At 39.7% G+C, this 23,933-nt stretch overlaps 3 protein-coding genes across 7 annotated transcripts; 1 reads left to right on the top strand and 2 right to left on the bottom strand.

Annotated features, from left to right (window-relative positions):
• Positions 1–3: 3 nt before the first annotated feature.
• Positions 4–6,547, bottom strand: nasp (nuclear autoantigenic sperm protein (histone-binding)). 5 transcript variants are annotated; one of them, XM_035524792.2, is made up of 15 exons: positions 6,367–6,545; positions 5,247–5,285; positions 5,030–5,143; positions 4,506–4,586; positions 4,312–4,418; positions 3,639–4,049; positions 3,382–3,434; positions 3,224–3,300; positions 3,047–3,120; positions 2,439–2,627; positions 1,372–1,544; positions 1,216–1,284; positions 1,018–1,092; positions 556–684; positions 4–221 (listed from the first exon to the last, which is right to left on the bottom strand). In XM_035524792.2, exons 1-15 carry the CDS (start codon positions 6,402–6,404, stop codon positions 183–185), a joined length of 1,668 nt encoding a protein of 555 aa, XP_035380685.1. In that variant the 5' UTR covers positions 6,405–6,545; the 3' UTR covers positions 4–182. The 5 variants fall into 5 exon arrangements, with proteins under 5 accessions (XP_035380685.1, XP_081573859.1, XP_081573858.1 ...); XM_081717733.1 differs by lacking the exon at positions 6,367–6,545 and adding an exon at positions 5,966–6,249; XM_081717732.1 differs by lacking the exon at positions 6,367–6,545 and adding an exon at positions 5,714–5,959.
• Positions 6,548–7,217: 670 nt separating this feature from the next.
• Positions 7,218–10,349, bottom strand: akr1a1b (aldo-keto reductase family 1, member A1b (aldehyde reductase)). The gene is made up of 9 exons (XM_027024089.3): positions 10,210–10,349; positions 9,400–9,495; positions 9,148–9,267; positions 8,879–9,030; positions 8,264–8,459; positions 7,964–8,163; positions 7,722–7,794; positions 7,546–7,632; positions 7,218–7,370 (listed from the first exon to the last, which is right to left on the bottom strand). The coding sequence occupies exons 2-9, from the start codon at positions 9,478–9,480 to the stop codon at positions 7,305–7,307; spliced, it is 975 nt and encodes a 324-aa protein (XP_026879890.2). The 5' UTR covers positions 9,481–9,495; positions 10,210–10,349; the 3' UTR covers positions 7,218–7,304.
• A 4,517-nt stretch (positions 10,350–14,866) lies between these two features.
• Positions 14,867–17,779, top strand: LOC145658788 (uncharacterized). Its single transcript, XM_081718294.1, has 4 exons — positions 14,867–14,901; positions 15,045–15,335; positions 15,456–15,746; positions 17,427–17,779. Exons 3-4 carry the CDS (start codon positions 15,467–15,469, stop codon positions 17,621–17,623), a joined length of 477 nt encoding a protein of 158 aa, XP_081574420.1. The 5' UTR covers positions 14,867–14,901; positions 15,045–15,335; positions 15,456–15,466; the 3' UTR covers positions 17,624–17,779.
• The last annotated feature ends 6,154 nt before the right edge of the window (positions 17,780–23,933 follow it).

Here is a 23,933-nt window from a genome sequence, read left to right as displayed (position 1 = left end):
AGCTGACGTATGCAAATCTTTTATTGAAACTTTACTACAATACAAAAAAAAGTAGTTTTTTTTAAATTGACAGACATTGAAAAGGTAAAGGTCTTATTTACAAAAACAAGTGTTTATGGGGAGACTTGAGGCAGGCATGCTGTGCTGGTTGGAAGATCAGTGGTCAGTCAGAAAAGACTTCGTCATGCTGAGGTCTCCACCGAGGAAGAGGAATTTGCAGCCTAAAAGAAAAGAAACAATATTGGGGAAATTGAATCAAAAAAATCAAAACAATATTAATGGGGATCGCAGCACTTTAGATCGACGCCGAATAGACAGAGGCCCAAAATCAGAAACCATTATCTTAGAGGTCATTGGATTAAAAATAAATAAATAATAATCCAATCCATCAAACTGAAACCAAACCCAAAACACAAAAAACGGTTCATGTGGTGAGCCGTTTTGAGGAGGGGGTAGAACGATGAGCAATCCATTTATTAGTCCCTGTCCTGAACCGGCTACCCAGAAGAATCTCCGCTGACCCTACAAGGAGAAACATCAAGCCTATCAACTCGCCTCCTGCTCCATTTTCTCCTGGACTCCATTGCTGTTGCTGGCAGAGTCGCCGCTGCCATTAACTGTGGTCTCCTGTTTGACCTTTTTAGCATCACTGTCCTTTTTTGGGCTCTCGTCCTCTGGTTTCCTCTGTGCAGGAATACAAAGCAGGACAGAAGAAACTTTATTTCTTACCTTCTTACCTCCTAATGTTAGCTCCTCATCTAAAGCTAGTGCACAAAGCCATGGCTACACTCACACTACTTCACCTCTGAACCACCATGCATCACGACAACTTCTCCAGTCACAAAAAGTCCTGTGTCCATATCATGCGACAGTAAGGGGGTATGTAACTTGCCCTGCTAAGGCCAGGGTTTTCACACTGATGAGCCAAAAGTTAGGGACTGTTGAAAAGAATCCTTCAAAGTAGGGTGACCAAAAATAACAAACAAAGTCCAATAAAGTCACTGGATGGAAACTGACCTTTTTGCGCACTAGATGGGAGATATCCAAAGTAGATTTTGAAGATGACGCCCCATCTGATGGTTTAACCTCAATCTGAAATAAGAGCAGTTAGGCATTTCAGGCCCTTCACACTGTTTAATTGTTTGATTTCTCACATCTCCAGTAAAGTGGTAAACAAAGCCTAGGGGTACTTCCAAATTAAGATGGCCAACAAACCTGGCTGGTTGTAGATGAAGATGCACCACCATTTTCAGCAGGGAATGCAGATGACGTAGATGCCCCTCCCTGTGATAAAAGAAAGCACACAACATTCTGATCAAACCAGACTTCTTTCTATCCAGCGCATATATACACAGCGCCACCTCAACCTACCAGGGTCTGATGGATGGCTTGTGATGCAGCAGCTGCCGTTCTCTGGCTTTCTTTTGCATCTTCTACCCTCTCAGCAATCTCAGGAAGCAGCTGCTTCAGCTCCTCCAGCTCACTCTGCTCCTCCTTTGCAGCTTCAGCCTCTTCAGCTTTGTCAATTGCTTCTTGAAGCATGGCTGGGAACAGGAAGAACATGAAACTTTACAGTCAAGGGAATTTAACAGGCCCCATCCATCCATGCAAAAATGGAAAAAAAACCAAAGGGGTGTGTGTGTGTAAACAAACAAGTAGGTTTTACTCCACTACTGCGCTCCTTCCAATAGCTGCACACGTCAGATTAAAAACCTTGACGCTTGACTAAAGCCAAAAACAGACCAGCTCCTCCATACATGAGGTCAATGGTCAAAGCCCAATCAGTACCTCGAGTACTTTGAACCTCAAGTACAGCTTGGCTTGAAATAACATGCTTTAAGTCTCATGGAAGAGGAGCGCCAAGACCATTCTCGGTCCTGGCTCCTAGATGGTGGAATGAACTTCCAGTTTTCAAACCCAGACTGAAGACCCATCCATTTGCGGAATATTTAAATGACCACTGACCCTGCTCCTATATTGACCAACTAAACTAGTACTTATTATAGGGTATTGTTTATGACTGATGTTGTCTAGCAAATTCTACTACTTGTTTATTGCACTTACCATTGTCCAAGATGGACCTTATTTATTTTGTACTTTAAAGCATCAGCAATAATCCCTGTATTTCTACAGTAGTATTCTAGATCACTGGTATATTGGATTCCAACCTACTCTATTGGCTAGGATGCATTCCATGAGTAAATAAAGCACTTTTGCAATTCACACTGTCTGCCAAATGCCATAAATGTAAATGTTTTAAAATCCAAGTGCTTTACACAGGCCAGATTAAGCAATGACATATACAATAAGTAAATGAATTAAATTACTACAATTTACACCAAATTAAATAAATCAAATTTTGGAAAAACTGTTTCAGGGACATCAAGCAAGTGTAAAAATCACACTCAGACTTGCATATGCATTACATCACATCTTACCCAGACGGCTCTCGATGACTTGGATGGAACTGGTGAAGTGTTGAATGGCCTGGGTGTACTGTGCTGTGTAGCTAAAGGTCATGCCCAGCTGGTAATGAGTCTCTGCCAGCAAGCGACTATGAGGGGGTAGGTGTTCCAGCTGTATGGTTAAACATTCCTGGAAGTCTTCCAGAGCCTGGGTGTAGTTACCTGTAAACAAAAGAGTAGGCTGATCACTGATCTTTGAGGTATGAATTTTGAAATTAAACCCAAAGAATTAAATCTTTTAGTTCTAAATATTTAGAACGAGTCTAAACAGATTCTGAAAATCCACAAGGCAGAACTCAAGTCAGGTCTTCATGGCAAATGCAGTTTCTCACATTTGTTAAGTTTGCCCTTCATAACCACTTCAATATGCTTTTGTGTTTTAAGGTTGATGGGACAATGTCTTCAATTACTGTAAATCTGTCAAGCAACCAAGTTTTGCAAAGAACAATTGGTGAAAGAGTCAACTCCAACAAATCCCTACCTGAGAAATGTGGTTACACTCATTAAAAACAGATGAAGGGAATCCACACAACCTCAAGAGTGACCAAGACTACAATTCAGCCATGGACATGAAAACAAACCTGACTCGGCACCAACTTCTCCAAGTTTTAGTAGGATCTGTGCTGCCATTAACTGGTCCTCTTTGTTCTCCTTTCTGCAAATAAAAGTAATCTTTCAGAAAACAAAAAACAAAAAGACATTACTTTAATGGAATAACTCCAGTGAGGGAACCAAGTCACCCCACCAAGCACTCCTACCTTTTGTAAATGACTTTAGCCACTTCCAGCATCTCCCATGCCAACTGAAGATTTCCTACTTCCTCCTCTTCATTCTCCTACGAGGAGACAACATTAAATTATCTAGATAAACTTGCGCAACATTAAGTCCTCAGTAACCTACCTGGGTAAATACAAACCTTATCTTCAACACTGCCCTCCCCTTCATCATCATCGTCATCGTCGTCATTGTCTGATCAAGCAGAGATTAACTGGAGTCAGAAATTAAACTTGCAAAAATAAGACAAATATTTGGATTGGCCACTGATGACTGTTGTACTGTGTGGTCCACAGAGCCCACTAAGAGCAAGATAAAGTCACCAAGTGAAGATTGTGCATATATAGCCAGAATTGCCCTCATGCTCCCAGTGCTGCCCTAAATTTTGATCACTTCTACCTCCACCCTCTTCCTCCATGGTCACTGCCTTTTCTTCATTCAATTCCTCTGTTTTCTTCACACCATCATTCTTGTTCAGGCTACTTGTTCCCATAGCATCTTCTAGCTTTGAGGCTTCAGCTCCTTCCTCCAGTTCCTTAACTTCATTTTCAGCAGCCTGCTCATCATTTTTAAGGGTGAACTCTGCAGGCTTCTCTTCATTTTTATGGGGAGATACTGTGGTCTTCTCAGCATTTTCAAGGGCAGACTCAGTCTTGTCTTCATTTTGGCTTGAAGCATCTGCCTCAGCCTTCTTAGCATGCTCTTCTGCTGTGCCTTCTTCCTTTTCCTCTTGTCCCTCTCCCCCAGTATCTCTCTTGCCCACTGACATGGCATCATAAACCTGTGCACGGAGCTCATCCCTGGTTTTCTCTGTGTTGTGGTGGAAACATTGAAACTTAAGGTCTGCATTCTTACCTGAACCATGTTGGTATACACATTGGCAACTAATCAAATCACTAAGTCTAAAATGCACAATGCTATTTTAGACAGCAACCTTCAGTTTAACAAGCTGAATCAATCTTAAAGTTCTTTCAAAAAGAAAACCACTCACTTAAAAATAGCCTTTTGAATCGCTCTGCATGAAGCAAAAAAAAAAAAAAAGTATGGTGTTTCCACACACCAATATACCAACCATCCAAGTTGTCTGCACTCTCAATCTTGGAGTCATTCTTCTCACCCTCCTCTGAAGACTCCTCTGGGACTCCTTCCAAAGCATTACCCAAGACAGTGTTCTCCATCCTTCAATACAGACCAAGTGATGAACTCCCTGAATTAAGTTACATTAAAACACACTTGAAATGCAGATGCAACACACAACCATGTTACCTGGCAAGCTCCAGCAAGGACTTCCCACATAAGAAGAAAGCCTCTCCACATTCATCAGCAGTATCCCCATATCTTTCAGCTCTGAGGAAGGTGAATCATGAAAGGGTGAGGTGTGTTTCTCTCCCCCCCTCCCTTTTTCCCCATTCATTCTTTAGAATGTCAATGTCAAATTTTGCTGCTATTCTTGTCATTCAGGCTAGTTTTACCACTCATCTATACATGTACAATATATAGTGGTGGCACAGCCAATAGTAGTTTACACAAGAGAAGTTACTACATTGCATAATCTGTCCCATTTCTGCCCATCACTTCATTTGACCAGTGACGTACCATAAGACACCAAAGACAGGCTTGGGAGAATTTAGGAGTTTGAGATGATCTGAATGGTTGGGTCTAAACTGCTTCAAATTGGCAAGTAACAATTTCCAAACAGTCACTATTTATGTAGCATTAAAATTCAGGACTTTGTGAGGAAAGCTGCAGGTAGACCCGTGTCCTCAGTCTGCAAAATCATTAGTACTTACAGCATGGCACAGGCTTCCTGAAACACACTGACAGCAGACACGACATCACCCATGACCAAGTGCCTGTTTCCTGTGCCAATCAGCTTCTTTGCCTCTTCAGCCACATCTATGGAGCTGCAAATCATTTAAGAATCGTAACTGTTAATTATATATAACTGGAAACCGGAGTAGCTAGCTAAGTAGATATCTTAATAGTAGAGCGTGGAAACCATCTCACCCATCAGCAGCACTGGACGAGCAGGGTTTCTCTTCCATACTGCAAAAATGAAAACGCTTATAGCCAGCATAGTTCAATAAAAGCGAGCCAGTCCAAGTCAAACAGCCTACAACTTAAAAAGTAGGTTAATTAGCCCGCTAATCGTCACAGGGCTCCCACGTCTTCTCGTTAAACTGCCACCAACAAACGTTACAATTTGCAAGTTGAGCAAAATGTCAGCTAGCTAGATTCTGTAGGTTAGCTGTAATAACGTAAACGTTATTCTGTGCACATTTTAGTTAACGTCAACAGGTCACACACGTTTACAAATCTACTGACATAACTAATGTTAACTAGCTAACCTAACTAAGCTATCTAACTTACAGTATAATAAGATGGCTAAAGTAGCTAACTAGCTAGCTAGCACCATCAGATAATGAACACTTCCGCAAAACAAGTTAGCTAGGTTACTCATCTTGCCGACTAACCATGTTTACTTTATCCAGGACAGAGTGAACGCAATGAAGTTACACTAGCTACAGATAGCCACTATTCCAATGTATCTAGCAAGCCAATGTTAGCTAGCTAGCCAGCCAACCAGCGAACCGTCTCCCCGCAGTTAGCCATGCTAGCTAGCCTACGTTAACGTGGGGTACGTTCCCCTCCTCCTCCGCAGTTATGCGCATGTATTCGCGCGCAAAAAAACCAACACGAAGTTAAATCGCTTCCGAGACACGCACGTCCGTAGCGGACTTCGTCGACCAACAGGAAAGCAAACCCAGCCAGGTTAGCGAGCCCGTCTTGTAGAAGTGTCCGTTAGCCAACTCCAGTTAAGCCGCTCAGCTCCGCGGGCACGCGGCGCTCTCCCGCCAAACCCAAGTGCGCGAACGCCGCCGCACGAGCCCCGCAGCTAGCTAGCCAGCTAAGGCCTGACGAACAATAAACCCGCTCCCGCAAATAAGTCGCTACCAAGCGAAACGTGCTTTTTTTTTCTTCTCACAGTACCAAACCATCTCCGCACTTGTTGCCAAACAGTACAAATGTCTTATTTGAGTTAGTTCAGTGTAGGGGCGTTCGTTGTCTAACTCTTGAGCTAGTTTGCCAGCTAACTAGATGGTTCAAGCAGGGTCTTAATGTTTACCTTTCGGTGCTGGAAGCAGCGGCTGTTTCTTCGGGCATTTTAAGAAAGACGGGAAATACACAAGCGCTATCGATAACTTAACGAGCCGTATATAGTGCTGAAGGTCCAGAAGAAAATGGCAGATTTATGTGACTAGTTCTGAATCTCTCTTTGTTGGCGCCTTTAAATACAGAAACAACCCAGTTCACTTCCGCTGAACTTTCACCTTCTCACAAAACGCGGGAGAATTTTTTTAAAGGGCAAGATGATGAAAACTCCGCAACTTATATCTTTCTCTTCAGCTCTTTTAAGACCACATAGGAAGTTTCCTAAGGCGTGGACGTGTTTTACTCCCAGGAATGTTTGTGCTAATGTTACCTATCACACACGATGTTTTTCAACAGCACTTCTGCTTCTGATCTCTTATCTATACACAAGGTTTTTTCCCCCTTCAAAATATAACCCCACTGCACATTTCTACCTATAGCTGACGGACTTATTCCAGTAAATAGAAGATATTGGGGGATGAAATAATAGGAGACACAAGTAAATCTACATTTATGGTAGAGATATAGCCCCCACCTTGTATACAAACTAGCATGACATTATACAAAAACCACACTTATAATTTGCTCTGCCTTGAGGTGACTGCTGATCTTCATTTGGTAAGCAGATAGGTTTAACTTCTTAAGGTGATGAACATGACTTGCAACCTTCACATGTTTTTAATCATCCAGTGAGCTATATACTAAATATTAAAAGGGTATTTGTGGAAATCCAATCATTGCATAACTGACAGAGCATCCAATAATAATAGTAATGAAAAGTTCTTAAAACAAACTAAAAATAAAACGGCTCACAAATACTCCAAATCAATTAGAAAAACATTTAATGTGTAATGTATACAGAGGGGTCAACTGAAGTTGGGTGGAAGGCACAGAATCTTGCAGCAGAATGTTTTAATAAGGATCATTGAAGGGGTAGTGTGGATGTCCCGCATCCCTTGGTACAAGCTTGTCTTCAACCTGCAAAGTAAACAAAACTCAAAAATTGGGCTTTGTTTCTAAGTGTGACAATGATAACGTGAATTACACACCACATGCAGTTTCACCCCTTTGCTTTTTGCCACATCTGTTAAGTGATTTGGTAACTATTATTGAAGTTATTAAAAAAAAAACCCTGAAACGACTGAAACCTTACAGTAATTACTGGTAGTATGTAACGCCAGCCTTTATTTAATTCTGATATATTGTTCATCTCTTCAGGCTCCAGAGTGAATTCAAAGACCTGTGTGGACAAACAACAGCATGTATGTGCCAAATTACCACAGTGATGCTGGATGATAAACATGACTTTCACTTTAGAAGAAAAATAACCTGTAAATTTTCCTTGATGCGAGACTCTGTAACACTCTTTGGGATTGTCACAACTCCTCGCTGGGTTTGCCACCTGCCATAAAGTCGGTTTAAGTGTACTTTAATTTATTTGTGCAATTTTCAAAATAAGCCAGCAAAAATTGCAACATGTGGTGCCATTTATTCATTCCAGCAAACAGTAATTGCAATTGTTAGAATCTCACTCCGTGTTATCGAGGATTTGAGTATTATACCGTATTTACCTGATTATGACTTGTGCAGGAGACCTGTTGTACTTCTTGGCCAAAGCAGAAATGACTGGGTCCTGTAATAGAACCGGCTCATCTGGTCTCTTCCAGGCTCGGTCAGGAGAGCCCAGTGGACTGTAGGCAGTCATCACTATCCCCCTGTCCCTGCAGTGAGCCAGTAGCTCCACTTGAGCCAGGTAAGGGTGGCCTTCCACCTGCAAAAAAAGCATTAAAATGAAAAGGACCACACAATGGAGTATGTCCAAAAAACATAACAGTAACAACACAATAGTAATTTAATCCGTAAACAACAACCTGTAAAACAGATGGCTTTATATTAGCTACTGACAGGACATCATCAATCTGTCTGCTGTTGAAGTTTGAGAGCCCAATGGCCCTCACAAGTCCCTTTTCCACAAGTTTCTCCATGGCAGCCCATGTCACCTTGTAGTCAATATCATCATATATTATGGATCCATCTTCCTTTTTAGGGAAAGTCATATCTCCTTGTCTGAAAAAAGAGGGGAGGTGGGATGGGGAGAAAAGACGGAGTTCAATATTTTATGACAAATTTACAATAAATGACTGAAATCAATTCTTAATACCACAATAGCTGTACAGCTAGCAGAGATCAGTTCCATAGTTATTACTACATGTAGAGATATAATCAGTTCACTTTACAATAATGTACAAAAGTTTATCAGGATGTGAAATATGTAATAGCGTATTGTTTATTATAGTACACATTCTATGTTTACTATAGTACACATTCAAAAACAGGCCTTCAGTTTAAATCTGAATCCTGTCACATAAAGAGCTTCATGTGTGAACTACACTATTAAGGTCTAATGTCTGTATCAGGCTCCCTTTGTGAGTAGGTCATGTGAGAGTCTATCCATTAGTGTACATTGCTCAGGGCAGGAGGCTCACTGGAAGGCATAGGGCCAGTGAATAAGATACAGATCAAGGTACTCCAGCTTCAGCTCGCTCAAGCTCTTGAGCAGAGCTGGTTCCACATCCTCTGGGTGATGTCGTGTGTTCCACAGTTTTGAGGTCACAAATACATCCTCTCGCCTCAATGCCTGAGAGTGAGGACAGAGAATGCGAGAAACACATGCTGAATTATTAGAGTTTGAGTGTCTCTCTAATGGATGCAGGCTGATTAATACTATTTGGATGATTCTGCTTTTCTGACTCACTTTGTCAGGCCCCAACATCTCCTGAAAAGCTTCACCAATTTCTGATTCATTTCCATAAACTGCAGCACAGTCGATGTGCCTATAGCCAGCCTGAAGGGCCCAAATAACTGCCTGTTTCACCTGCAATCATAAATATAAAGACTAGCTGAAACCAGCTCTGCTTTTATCACTGAATATGACTGGTTTCAGGTGTAAACCTTAAATTAAAAGCAACATATCATAAGGTAATATCGAGTGTTATTCAAGACTAACCTTTCCAGGTTCACTCTTCCATGTTCCAAGTCCTACGAGAGGCATCTTTCGCCCGGTGTTCAGGACTGCAAAATCATTCATATTTGCTTTGTATCCCTAAAGACACGAGAAAATTTAAATCAAATCAAGTCGTAAATAGATTTATAAAAGACTGTCTTTCTAAACAATTAGCTGCGAAACTGGAGGTCGTCTTTCTCAAATAACAGAATATTCCAAGTTTTGTCAGTGGCCGAGGAAGGAAGCAAGAACCTGCTGACTTGTCACCTGACTTACTAAAATGGGCCAAACAAGTAGCTAGGTTAGCTGTATCTCACCGCGACGGAAAAGCAAGCATTTCTGCCTAGGATAAGGATTTTATTTTACTGACTGCGAGACATACGAAACGTTTTTTTTCCTCATCTGAACACACGATGTATAAAAAAATAGAAAAGTAGAAGCTTTACTGTAATTGCGTTTGACAATATTCAAGATTAGGACACGTTGCGTGGTTTACATATTGGGGTTACAATATTTATCACCTAAATATAGTCTTATATAGTCTAAACATTAATATAGCTTTATATAACTAGCCTAAACATTAATCCATAGATGACGGTCTTAACGACATGGGTGCACTCAGATAGCTAACCTAGCTAGGGTTAGCTAACCTAGCTCACTCACAACAAATGATATTAACGTAGGTTATAATTATTCAGTCGAGAAAAATAGCTGGCTAAATAATTTACAAGCACATAATCATCCATTCTCCTATATTTACAACAGTAGGGAAACGTATCTAGCTAGCTAATAGCGTGATACAACTTTCTTTACCAAAATGGACTGTACTAAGCACCGGTGTTATTCGGAGTTCAACGCCGCCGCGAGGCGCGTCCCCTTCTCGTGAGCGCGCCTGAAGCCTTTCACTCGAAATCGGGTGCAATCCCAGTTTACATTAAGTCTATAGATCGATCAAAAATAACGAGACAAAGACTGCACATATCAGTCCACAGTGATGGAAAACGCGGATTTACAGAGCATAACTAAGTGTCTTTCAATCGAAACCAGAGGTAATCCATGTTTATTTTAGTTCTATACTGATTAGAATAATGGGCATAGGATCATTTTAGTCAACACAGCATTTTATTTAAGTATTATATATCCGACGTGTAAATACATTAACCTATATACTTGTTATGGTGTTGCATCCATTAAACTTATGCAGGGAACATAAGCTGCCTATTCGTGTCTGTATGGTTAAAATAAGACTACATGGCTTATTAGCCATAACTTTGAGCTAGGATCAACAGAATGAGTTACAAAGGGAAGGTTTTTTTTTTATGGCGGACCACCTACCAGGAAACACATCCCTTCTTAATTCTGGTCATATGTCTTCTATTCTCATCCTACTACTTGTGTGCTGCTTTTGATAGTGTAAATCACTACATGCTTATTTCAACACTTTCAGACCATTGGCAGCACTTCTCTTGCTTGGTTCTCATCACCTCCAAGATTTATTCTGCCATGTAGCCTGGAATGGCTCACCTTTAACCTCACCCAGTCTCACTACTGGAGTTCCTCAGGGGTTTGATCTTTTGTTTTTGTGCACTATATCACTATGATCAGTAGTGATGAGTATCAGTAAGCTCTAGTCATCTCCGGATTTGACTCGCACTTGCAGTTTGCATGCCTTTCTTTATATGGTGTTTCTCCTCTACAAAGCATTCAAGATGCTACAGCTCATCTTGTCCATAACTTCCCAAAGTTCTCCCATGTGACTCCACTCCTGAAATCACTACACTAGCTTACTGTCTGAGTAAGAACATTCCAGGCTTCAAAAGGCTCTGCCTGTCACTACTATGCACCCTGGCTTCCACCTCTGGACCCTTGACATGCTCCTTCTTAACATTTAAACTTACATGTATGTCTAGGTCATGCTGATTTAGTTTCCATACTCTTTAGTGATGGAACACCCCCCCCCCCCCTAAACTCCACACAGCTCATTTCCTGTATACTCACCGTTTCAGGCAGTACTTAAGGTAACTTCTGCACTCATTTACACTTAATTCACAATAATTTCTCTTAATGTCTTCACACTTAAAAAAGCTGCATTTAACTAACTGTCAACACTATTACTAAATATATGTAATGGTTCTTGTCTTTTAAGATATAGATATATATCTCCTATATTATTGTATTGCTTTGGCTTCCATTGTTTTCACGTTTTGAAAATCGCTCTGGATGAGAGCATCTGTGTAACAGACAGGTAAAATACTTCAATCTGTATTTAATTTCCCTTATTTTCTGTTAACCTCAGGGTTTACTTTTTTTTGGGGGTGGGAGTAGTAGTTGCAAGATTTTGCTGCAGCAAACAAGTATTAACTAATTATGCATTTTTAATGGATTAACAGAAATCATTTAATGGGTTTCTGGTACCTCTCAGGACCATCATCATAACCATTTCTAATAGACACACTGGATCATTTTTATTTAGGGAGGAATGAGAGGTCATTGGACTAGAACTGTAAACAGTGATAGTAATGTCAAAGTTCTAGATGGGCAGTTATGAGTTAGAAGACCTGGTTGATTTATTTCCTGATATGCTATGTGCCATGCCCCAACACACACACACACACACACACACACACACACACACACACACACACACACACACACACACACACACACACACACACACACAGAGGCTCTGTTCAAAATAGCCTACTACAGTATATACTGTATATTGGTCCCCATAGTAGTATGCAGTATAGTATCCAGTATGTGGCAATTGCAAACCATACTACAAGATCATGTGAATGTATGAAGGTTCCACCCACTTGGGGAAGATTTTCTGACACAGTTGCATGATGCAGTACACCACAAAGATAGTTAAGGTCACATACTGGAATATTTGGCAGAAGTAAGTCATCTGGGTATCTTGTGCATACTGCATAGGGGCCAAATCACTACATAAGTAGTCTGTAGTAGACTATTTCGAATCACCCACACAGCCCCATTCACCCTCCTGCCATTAAGACACCTCCAGCCTGTCAATCATCAGTTACTGCACCAATCATGACATACATCCACTTTCATGTTCACAATCACCCATTTACTAATAGTCACTTACACCCACAGCTTATTATACCCTCCCTACTTAAGCCTAGAGGATCAGCCAGTCAGTGCTTTACATTGACCTTCTCCAGCTTGAGAATGTTTTGCAAGCCTATGAACAGGATGACTCTGCCATTTCTAGTTTGTCATGTTTCCCCTTGTGCTTACTTGCTTTTCTGTTGTGTTTTACCCTCAGTTTGGTCCCGCTTGTCTTTGTTGCTTTATTCATAAAAATCCATTTTTTGTTTAGTCTCACTCCTTTGCTCAAAATGCCACACTCTGAGTTTTGTGAAAGTCAATACCACCACAACTATGTCCAGAAGTCTCCAGTCGATAAGGAATCGTTTTGTCCAGTTTACAAATTAAAATGGATGGAGCATGAACACCCTGTTGCTACTGATTTAAAATGTAAAATGCTTTTGTATGATTACAATTATTGCAGAATAGACAAGTGAGATTTTTACTCCTGTATATTACAGTTTAGGAATATTTAAAGCACAAGACTGAAGCAAGTGGTTGTATTTTATTCTTATTGCCTTTAACAAGTTTCATGTAATGCACATGCTGTTATGCTGTGATCAAATTTAACTGCAACATGTTGCAAGGACATCACTTATCTAGGTACATTTTAAATGGGATAACGGAAACCTAAAACAGTGATGCAAACTCATTACTGTGCCATATAATACAGTGTATTTGTGTTTGGAACAAACTTTCCAAATATTATGTCCTTTTAGGCTGTGGGATATCCAAGATATACGACCAATCAATCTGTCAAGCAGTAATAATACATTAAAGCATGAACAATACTTCTGTAAGGAACCACACATTTACATTAACTATTTAAAGACAACTTAATTAAAACTAGCTAACAAGCTAGCTAAAATACACAGAGGCTGAAAATGAGCGAAAGCAACTAATTATCCAACTAATGTTTGTACATTAAAACCTCTGCTATCAGTACCTTCTAAGCTTTAAAGCACGCGTTTAAGTGCAAGCTGTTTTACACGTAAAATATAAATTTTGCTTTAGAAACAAAAACCAAACGCATCAGAGGAAGGCATAGTGATTTCGCGCACGCGCGGAACTGAATTACCCTGGTCGTAAAAAGAAAAGTGTATATCTAATATGTGTGCCGACTTAGTACATCAAGCTGCACACACTGCATGATGATGATGTAGGCTCACACTGGCTAGTTATAAAGATACTGCTTCCTAATGAAGTTACTCGCTGTAGTCCTCTGTACGTCCCACTCAAGGGTTAGCTAGAGTACTATAACAGCTTTAAAAAATAATTGTCCTATCACTGACGACGCTCTTGAAATTATTTCCGGTTCGGGGGTGTCATTATTTCACTTGTCCAACTTAAAAGTCCCAGTGTAATTGCGCTTTTGATTTTACGTGATTTTACATCCAGCCTTCCTGAATGTAATTTGGTGATCAAATGTGTGTCTTACGATAAAGATGAAAAGTTATAAGTTTGAAAAAACAAAACACACACACACACACACACACACACACACACACACACACACACACACACACACACACACACACACACACACACACACACAAACTACAATTTTTATCATCACCAGAAAATGCACTGAGAATCTTGAAGAGATCAGGACTGACAAGGATACTGATGGCCATAAATCTAAATGAAAAGGAGGTTATCTTGATCTCTTCTGTGCTTTACATTGCCATATTATTTTCAGTGATACCATTAACAATAAATCTCATGCAATAATCTTAAGCAAGATTTTGAAAATTCCTGATCATATCATTAATATGCTCATTTTTCTTCAGGCTTACAGAAATGTCTGTTTTGTGCATATCAAAACATTTTCCCTTCTTTGCCAGTAGTGTGCAATAATTTTACAATGATGCTATCAGTTATGTATAATTTCCATTGTAGTACCATGTTCAAAATACCAGATATGTTTACCACAGTATTTTTGGTGGCTTGGATAGTGGGATAGCACATTTATCTGTATATCTGTAAGAGGAAGAGGAGGGGCATGAGAATTCTTTGAGGAATTTAAATGCATTTGTAGCTGTTGTGAGCTCTATAGTTTTAACTTTGCCTTCTGTATAAGAGAACAATAATCCTCTGTTGAAGAAAATGTCTTTTGTTGTGCCTATAGGTGAGCTTTTCTGAGACTTGTTAATGTAACAGTTTATCATAGTTATGTTTATAGTTGAGATATTGGCTGTATGCTGGAGGTTTTAATGTGGTTTTTTTTTAGAGCATATCATAGGTTCTGACATGTACTGCTTATAAAACTTATAGAAGTTTTTTTTTTCACTAAGTGATGGTTAAGGGGACATGTCATAGAGAATAATTGCATTATCAAACTGTTTTACTTTTTAGTGCTATTCTTGAAATTGGTGAAACATGGAGCATCTGATGGTAGGAACCATTAATATAGACATGTACACGAACACATATGATACAAACATACAGTCATGTTTTTTGTGATTTTATCTCAAATTAATTAGTCCTTGTTCACATTTTTAAAAATATATTTTAAAGTAATCCATTTGTTCTTCCAGGGCAGGCTGTCTTAACTGCCTGGCCCCAGGGGACATGCTTCTATCATGGGGAATCCATTGTTCTGACGTGTGGAGTTGAAGGAAATGTTTCTGAGGTGTGGATCTACAGTTGGTTTAAACACAACCTCAGCAAGCCTGCTACTCCCAGTCATGGTCACAGGGTGAACAATTACAGTTACTCCATTTCAGCTGTGACTGCTGAAGACAGTGGGTCATACTGGTGTAGAGCATTGAAAGAGTGTACAAATGAAACCTTACTAAGTAACCATATATCTTTAACTGTTACAGCAGGTAAGCATGACAAACTAAATCAACAACTAAAATGGTTTCCATAATGTTTTACTTCTCTGAATTATACATATAGTGTATGTCATACCATATGTCAACATACCATATGTCATCTCTCTTGAGACTCACCTTCCATGTCCTTGGAGATCCACCCTGACAGCAGGCAGCACCTGAAAGGGGAGATGTTTTCTCTGCGCTGCTCAGTTCGAGGTGTTAAAAGAGAAGGCTGGGAGCAGATGCGGCTTCGTGGGACAGTAGTTGACACTGGCTGTTCACAGATGGAGGGCAGAGTCACTGAGGAGAGCCCAGAGGAGTGCATTTTGAAGAATGTCTCTAGCAGGATGAGTGGCCTCTACTGGTGCAGAAGTGTTGACGGAGACCAGCGCAGCAAAGCCATCAGCGTCACAGTGAGCGGTGAGCTCAGGATCAATAGACATTCTAATTTAACTTCCAAAAATGTGTCATTACAGCAACATTATGCCATTTAAATCTAATTTAGCACTAATTTAATGACACATAGTAATAAAGTCCAAATGTCCAAATGACATTCACTGTTTTTATTCACGCTATGTACAAAAGTTGGGTGCAGTGGAGTATGGGTGCGGTGATTAATTAGTATTTTCTCAGTCAATCACATTACACATCGCGTATTTTTGTACTAGCTGCATTAAACACCCAAATGCATACCAAAAAGGGCAGCATCACGAGCAGTTTAATGAGGACAAGACCAATGTGCTTGGGCATGAGGTGCAAGCATGACGTGAGCAAACTTTTGCAACTGCAATAATGTATATCATTACACTGTTAAGGCACAACATATTAGCTGGGAAGAGACTTCACCAGAAATTAGTAGTTATAATTGAGTGTGTGCAACAAACTGAAAGAAAATGAAAACAGAACATTTACATTTTTTTCCTGCCCAGTTAAATGAGTTAAAAAATGATAAAGGATAGCAATTTTATATCTATAAATAATCGTAATCATTGATGGTCAATATTATGTAAATATTGCGCATATCTAGCATCTAAGGCATTATGAAAATGCAAGATTGTGCTTTGATTTGGATGCTGTGCTAAAAAATAGACATGGTACTTGCACATATTTTCATAATATTATTGAATAAAACACCTTGCCTTGTGCTATCTCATTTACATGGCTCTTCTATTAGTTTGCCATAACTCCCCCACCCAGGCACAACGCAGAGTACACTTTGTATTCAGTTGGCAATGAGCATTTAAACACAATTTTCAGGTTTTTCTCAGGAAGTATCTTTGACATGAGACATTGTTTCACAGCCTGACATAGCATATCCAGTTGAGACAGTGATTTGGGTCAGAATATGGTGTCAGGATTTGTACTCTGTTACTTATACCCTCTACTACTGACTTAAAAATGCTTAGTCAGTGGCAGTGCAGATGAGTGCATGAAGGCAAGAGAGGGCAATACCTAGTATGTTTACAGTTTGCCGTATATAATATCTAATCTTCTACCTGTTGCTGCAATAGATGAATCAATAACATTCCTAATGAAGGAGGCTACAGTTGAACAGTGAGATTGATGTATGTGTATATTTGTGGTTAATTAAATTAAAGCTTTGACTAGATTGGGGCACTTGACAATAGCCAGTAGTCCAAAAGGCAGAAGTAGCACACATCCATCTAGTTTATGCAGTCCTGTGATGGGGGAGAGTCTTGCTGCACTGAGAAGTGGCAGCTTGGTTTCTTTTAAAAGGAAAGAAAAACAGCAGACCTTTTAACATTCAAATAAAGAAAATACAAAATATATATGTATCACCGGTTTACCTAAAATCAACTAATCCAACATAGCAGTCTAAAAACATATTGCAAACCAAACTTTTATCTTAGTTATCTGTATATTTGTGACATTTCATAAGCACAGTTTACAAAGGTTCTGTCAAATGCATGAGACTCAAGTGTTTTACAGTGAAACACAGTAGTCACCATGGCCTTCTGTCTCTTTCTATGGATGGTAATATGATAGTACTGATACCAGGCCAGGTTATGATGGAGGGGAATGTGACTCTAGTGTGTAAGGCATGAATCAACCGTTTAAACCAGACTTTCATCTACAAAGATGGTGTCAAGTTCATGAATGATGCTGAGGTGACAGTCAGAAATCTCACCAAGGCCCATGAAGGTTTCAACAAGTGTGCTGACCTTACATCTGCTCTGGAGCGTCCAGATAGCTGGCTGTCAGTAAGAGGTAAATGTCTGCTTTTCTATTTTAAACATCATTCAAACAATTTAATCCTCAGATTTTATGAGTCATAGTTGTTTACTTCTATATAATGCCAAAGCTCACTCAGAGGAAGAAGGCTCTACAGGTATGTAACTGTGGTATATTTTTTCACTTTAGTCAGTCATGGTTACTACGGTATGCTCATACTTCTATATGCTTCCACCTGTGTTCCACAGGGCCCTGGCTTGGTGTAGTCTGTGCCATTGTGGTCATTCTACTTCTCATTCTACTGATTTTTCTTCTTGTACCAAGTCTCAGGTATAGCAGATGTTGCTGATAACCACAGTTGACATTTTCAAAAAATTATTTAGCTGCAGATATTTAGTCAACAAGCTAAAATAATAATATGCAACACTTTTCCATAAATTGAAGGTTTTTCTAGTCTGCAACTTGTAATATTCTGAACGTGTCAGAATTGCAGTTTGCATTTTATATGCATCCTTATATAACATGGTTGAAATGTGCATTACCAAGGATCTATTACCACGACCTTTCCAACAGAGTATATCTTGAAAACGCAGGGGAGAACTTTGGCCACAATTAACTTCAGAAAGCTCTGTCAACATTTCCAGTCCTTCTTCACAGCTTAAACACCACAATGATAACACAGAGAATGCTATACTAAAAAGGTATATTTTTGATAAATTCTGAAGAAACGTTTGTAGTAGGCTCAGACTTATGGACTCTATTGTGTTTGAATATACATATACATATATAGCTTTTAACTTCTTCCATTATAAGTTATTAGAAATCTGACAGCTGGGAAAAGCACCCATAATGTGCTCTTCTTTTCAGGACGAGAATCAAGTCGTTTCCAGCAAAAGTACCCAGAGTGGTGAGTGCCCAGCAGGAAATGCCTCAAACAAAACAGGATGTGACAGAGATCCAATGGGACCTGGCCTGGATGGAGATGGCCAATTTACTGGACAAGCAGCAGTATCCTGGTAGCTGACCATACTCTTAAATATTTCAGTCCTATTCAACAAATGAGAAACCAAGGCTATATAACTTATATAACTATAACTTAAAGGACTTTTCTTGTTAAATTCTTAACATTTTTGCAAGTGTAAAAAAGGTGTATAATAAAGATATTGGATATTAGCTGTTAACATCTGAGGTATTTGACATGCTTAAATATAACCATTTAAAACCATGCTAGGAAAGGCATGCAAACTTGTGGCAGTGGAAGAGGTCCAGAAATAAAGTACCTTTTCTAAACTGGCAGAATGGAAAATAACTGTAGTACTGTGCTGGGAAAAAAGTTTTTCTAGTAGTATTTGTTTAGAGGCAGTAAAACAAAGTAGTAAAAACTGGCTTTGCCTCCTAGAACTTTACAAGCTCTTTGCTTTTCATTGAAAATATGAACAATTATTGTAATTACAGTATATTTATGCAGTATAATTACTGAGTTACAGTATTATTACAGAGTTACTGATATATATATATATATATATATATATATATATATATATATATATATATATATATATATATATATATATATATATATATATATATATATGTATTTATGTGTATGTGTATGTGTATGTGTGTGTGTGTGTGTGTGTGTGTGTGTGTGTGTGTGTGTGTGCGCGTGTGCATGTTATACCCTGATACTTGGTGTTGGATGGTCTTGGTACATAGGTGATTGTTTTTGTGCTATTATGATTAGTGTCTCTAATCTCTAATTAGTGTCTTCCACATTAATTTGTAGTATTGTCTTATGTCGTCCACCTCTGCTATCTGTTGGTGGTACATTCCATGGATAGGCTTATCCTGCTATCCAACCACCTCTGTTTCCATGGTATCCACGTCTTCTATTTGCTTGGAGCACTCTCTCAGTAGCTCAACCCTGGGAGTCACTGCTTGGATGTTTTTATGGATGTTTCCTGTCTCATCCTGAACAATGGATTTTACACTTTGTTGGTCTCTTCTGTTCTCCATCCAGTTGCTGTTTAGGTTTGGATGTTGGATATTGTGTGGTGTGCTCCATGCACTGTGAGGGGTTCTCTGGTCTTGATGTCAGCAGCTTCCTACTCTTCTCTTCATGAGTTTATTTTGCATGCTAGGAATCAGATGACTGGCAGGCCATGCATTCATATGGCTTTCTTTATTCCCATTCCATTATCTTACCTTGCAGAAGAACTTTGAGATTGCTGTCCTCCTCTCCTTTCTGCCACATAGTACCTCTTTAACTGGAGAATCCTCAGGTATTTGTCCTCCAGGTGTGTCATATGGCCTTGTGGTAGTTCATTTCCCTTTGTCCTGAATGACATCCCAATATCCTGGCTTTAAAATTTGTGAGTTGGGGTCCTTTTCCATCTTGGCATACAAAAGGAAGGAATACAAGAAGTTAGAAAAATGCCAGGGACTAAAAGATGACACAGAGAGAATGTGGAAGGTTAACATCAAGGTTATCCCAGTGGTTGACTGGGTCACTCAGGACTGTAACCTTTAAGGTGAAGGAGTGGTTCTAAAAGCTCTCCAGATTGCTAATATTGAATTCTGTCTAGAAGTGCACAGTCCTAGGAATGGTGAAAATGCTGTGCCACACCCTCAAACTCATAGGCCGCTACTAGAAGCCCAGAGTGTGAGAAATACAAACACTAGAGGGCAGAGCTGGCTTGGTAAGGTTGCTTATTGTTCTTTGTGACCACCCTACGTGAGACAGGCTTCTCAATAAAAAAAACACCCATGCAGTGTACTAGTAAAGCACTGAAATTAATTGGATGACTACAAGAGGTAGACGTTAATTTGAAGCTTCACACTTTTTACAATTTGATACAAATTCTTATAGTCATGTTTATTTGTAAAGTTGTACAAATATACTTTGTATAGGCTTAAAATGCTTTCTCATATAAATGAAAATAAAATCTGTTTTATAAACTAGAAATTGTTGCTTTTTTTTCTTTATTTAGTGAATGTATCTCTTTGACTAATGGGTGAATAAGCTTTATGTCACATGTTACTGTTATACATCATTAGAGAATGCAACATTAGGTGAAGTCAAGTAAGATTAGTACAGAAAGAAGCACACAGTTCTACCCCTAGGCAAAGAATACGGGTCTCTGTCACTCTCTTGCTTTCTGTAAAAATGGGCGCTTTGGGGCAGACGCATACGCGGAGAAGAGTGATATTTATTTTGGGCAAATCCAGAATCATAATTGTTGGAACAGTCCAGGGTCATAGAGCATGGGAATACATGACTGACCAAACGGAAACAAAACACGATGACAAAAGAGGGTAGAAGGCTATAAGAAATACACAAGCAACCAGTAGAACACTTAAATGAAACTAGCGACAATAAGATTAACAAACAACCGCTAGGATTAACTATGACCAGCAAATGAACAATGATATGGGTGAACCAAATGATAGGAGGAGATAATCAAAACACGGAGGCAAAACAAATACACGAGACGGGGTAACCATGACAATAAGGACACTAGGAGGGGCGAAACTTTACACTTTCCTTTGTCCATTTCTTATTTTTTCTGATTACAACAATCCCTTTCCACACAACTGTAATTACAGAAATGCATTGCTTTCTTTCATTTTCTCATTCTTCCCCTATTCCCCTGCTGCTCTGCAGTAAGGCAATTTTTAATTGTGTGTGTACTTATTTTTAAGACCATGGTTCATTGCCTGGGGCATGCTGTCCTCATGAGACAATTTCATTTCTAAACACACACACACATGCTTCAAGCACTTGGGCAAGAATAAAACACCAGGTATTCTTTCTCAAGCTGCTGGTCAGCATTTTAGATGAAACAAGCTGAGATGATATGTGTGTGTGTGCGTGTGAGCGTTTACTGCTTGTAACGAATTCCAGGTAGCTGAGGATCCAAACGTGAGAGAGAAATAAATGAAACACAAGCAGGGAGGAGTTGCGAGGTGGTTTGGTAGGGTAGTTACTGGTGATAGGGAGATTGCAATGGGGAGAGTCGTAGGTCCAATCCAATGTCGAAATCAGTAGGCAGAGTCTGAAGTAATTATAAGGGCTAGGAGCGAGGTGTAGTCTAGGAAGGAAGCAGAGGTCAATAGCCAGGAGAAGCAACAAGGAAATGGAATGCCCGGTATGAATCAGAGTAATACAATACTTTGCAAGTTGGATAGGGAAACCAGGAGGTTATAAAGGAAACCGGAAAGAGAAACAGGTGTTGCCTATCGCTACTCAGGCAAGGGCAATCTATGTCTGGGTGGGGAAAGGCTAGTGGGTTGGACAGAAACTGCTACTACACAGACAGAAAAAAACAGGCAAGAGAGTGGTATCTTGTATTTTTTACCTTCAGAATCTCCTGTTGTGGAATGGTATGAGTGTAGAATACTAAGCCTGGACAAATCTCTTTGAGTCACAGCATGAAAGCAATGAAGGAAGTGGAGGAATAGACTATGTAAAAAAAAAAAAACTAAAACATTGATCACAGATTCAAATCAAATCTTTTTTTATAGATTATAATTGAGTAGCTGGCAATGATTGCGCAATGATGCAGTAATGATTTAGTGACTATTATTTAATTGATCTCCAATCATTACACAAAACATACAGATTATGCAAATCAATCAATCAATCAATCAATCAATCAATCAATTAATCAATCAATCAATCAATCGATCAATCGATCCCACCACCACAACCACCAACAAAAAAACGTAGTGTTTCCCTGCTGAATTCTGGTGTCAGATTGCGAGACTACTGATGGTGAGAAACAGATTTGAAGTCTTCTGCATTATTTTCCTTATTATACCACCCCCTCCATGGCCCGTTTAGTATGTATTGTATCGATGGTAACGTCTGGGCACCACTTACACATAAACATGTCAAAAGAGAGAGAGAAAAAAGCAATTGCCAATAGCTACCAAGCTTGAAGCGCAGACTCAAAGAGCTATGACATTAATTCTTGACCTCAGTGTGTGTAATGAAAGCATATTCACATCTTAAAATTAAAATTGCAGGGTTAGCTACAGCTACACATGACCATATCTGTCCCAGATGGTAGTATCAAGTTAGGAGTGCTAGTATGTCAACATTGCCAAGAACTAGGTATAGGCCAGATCCGACAATGATAGCACCAAGTGTTTGATGGTAAACAGCATATGACATGATTGCAAATGGGACGTGTTTGGCCCAAAATGTTTAATTATTGAGGATGCCCTGTCATGCATGCTGTAATATGGCCCATTATGGAACATTTAGTGCAATTGATTTTGTAAACAGATTATTTCAATGTCTTTGAAAGGAAGAAGCAGCATATGATGACTTGGAGGTTGAGGTGAGAGAACATTGGTGGCAGGCTTATCTAGGTCTGTCACATCCTTACTTGTGGAACTTGGTTTTAGAGGCTGTAAGATAAGGATAGCTTTAAAGGAATGAACCGAAGTAGCTTAAAGGGCTAGTCAGTGGCTGTAGATGGTGAGAGAACAGTCTGGTTGGGGGAAATGCATTACAAAGATGGAATGGCTGATGAGTTCAGTGTTTCAGGTATATGGAGGCCTGGGCAGGTGAGTGGATTGCAGTCTGATGTCATTGTCAGATCTAGAATGGTACCTGCAGATGGTGGCACTGAGCGTGCATTAACAGTGCTAATATAGCTGGGTATGGCCTTAATCACTGGGAGGCCAGTATGGATCTGTGGGGTTGCCCGTGGGGTTGGCCTTAGTCACTGGACAGGCCATTAAGGATTTTATAGGTTAAGAAGTGTACAGCTTTGGATGTTGGATCTTGGGTGGAGTGCCCCATGCATTGTCAGGAGCTTTCTAGTCTTTACATCAGCAACTTCCAGCTCTTCTCTTGTCCAGCTTTATTGTGCTTGTGAGGAATCTGATGACTGGCAGGACATTGATCTGTGATCTTATTATTCCCATTCAACTGGCTCTTAAGAAACATTTAACACATTTGGCAGATGCTAATATCCAGAGTGACTTACAATTTTCAGTCAGGTTACAGAGGAAGGCAAATGCAGTGTTATAACTGTTGCCTAAAGACTCCCATTGGTATAGCATAGAATAGCACCCCAAATATTTGTAGCTGTCCCCCAGGACCTTTATATACCCACACTTTTCCATTCCAAATGATATTCCAACATCCTTTAAGTAGACGCTGGTCAGGTGGATCAGTGACTCTGTGCCCCTTTCCATCTTGCTGTACTGCATGAAGTCATCCATGTACAGGTGGCTGATGGTAATTCCACTCCTAAGTTGGTACTCATACTGACTTGTTGACGATGTGACTAGAATATTCAGGTCTATACAGTGGGGGTAGTGCATCTCTTTAGTATATATCACACTTTATGGTAAGTTGGGGAATTGTTTTCAAGTTGGTTTCTAATATTCCTCCAGTGT

This window comes from Electrophorus electricus, chromosome 7 (assembly GCF_041902795.1).
Source record: "Electrophorus electricus isolate QZ-2024a chromosome 7, ASM4190279v1, whole genome shotgun sequence".
Classification (NCBI taxonomy): domain Eukaryota; kingdom Metazoa; phylum Chordata; class Actinopteri; order Gymnotiformes; family Gymnotidae; genus Electrophorus; species Electrophorus electricus.
The sequence above is the reverse complement of the archived record's forward strand: the minus strand, read 5'-3'. Positions and strand labels throughout refer to the sequence as shown.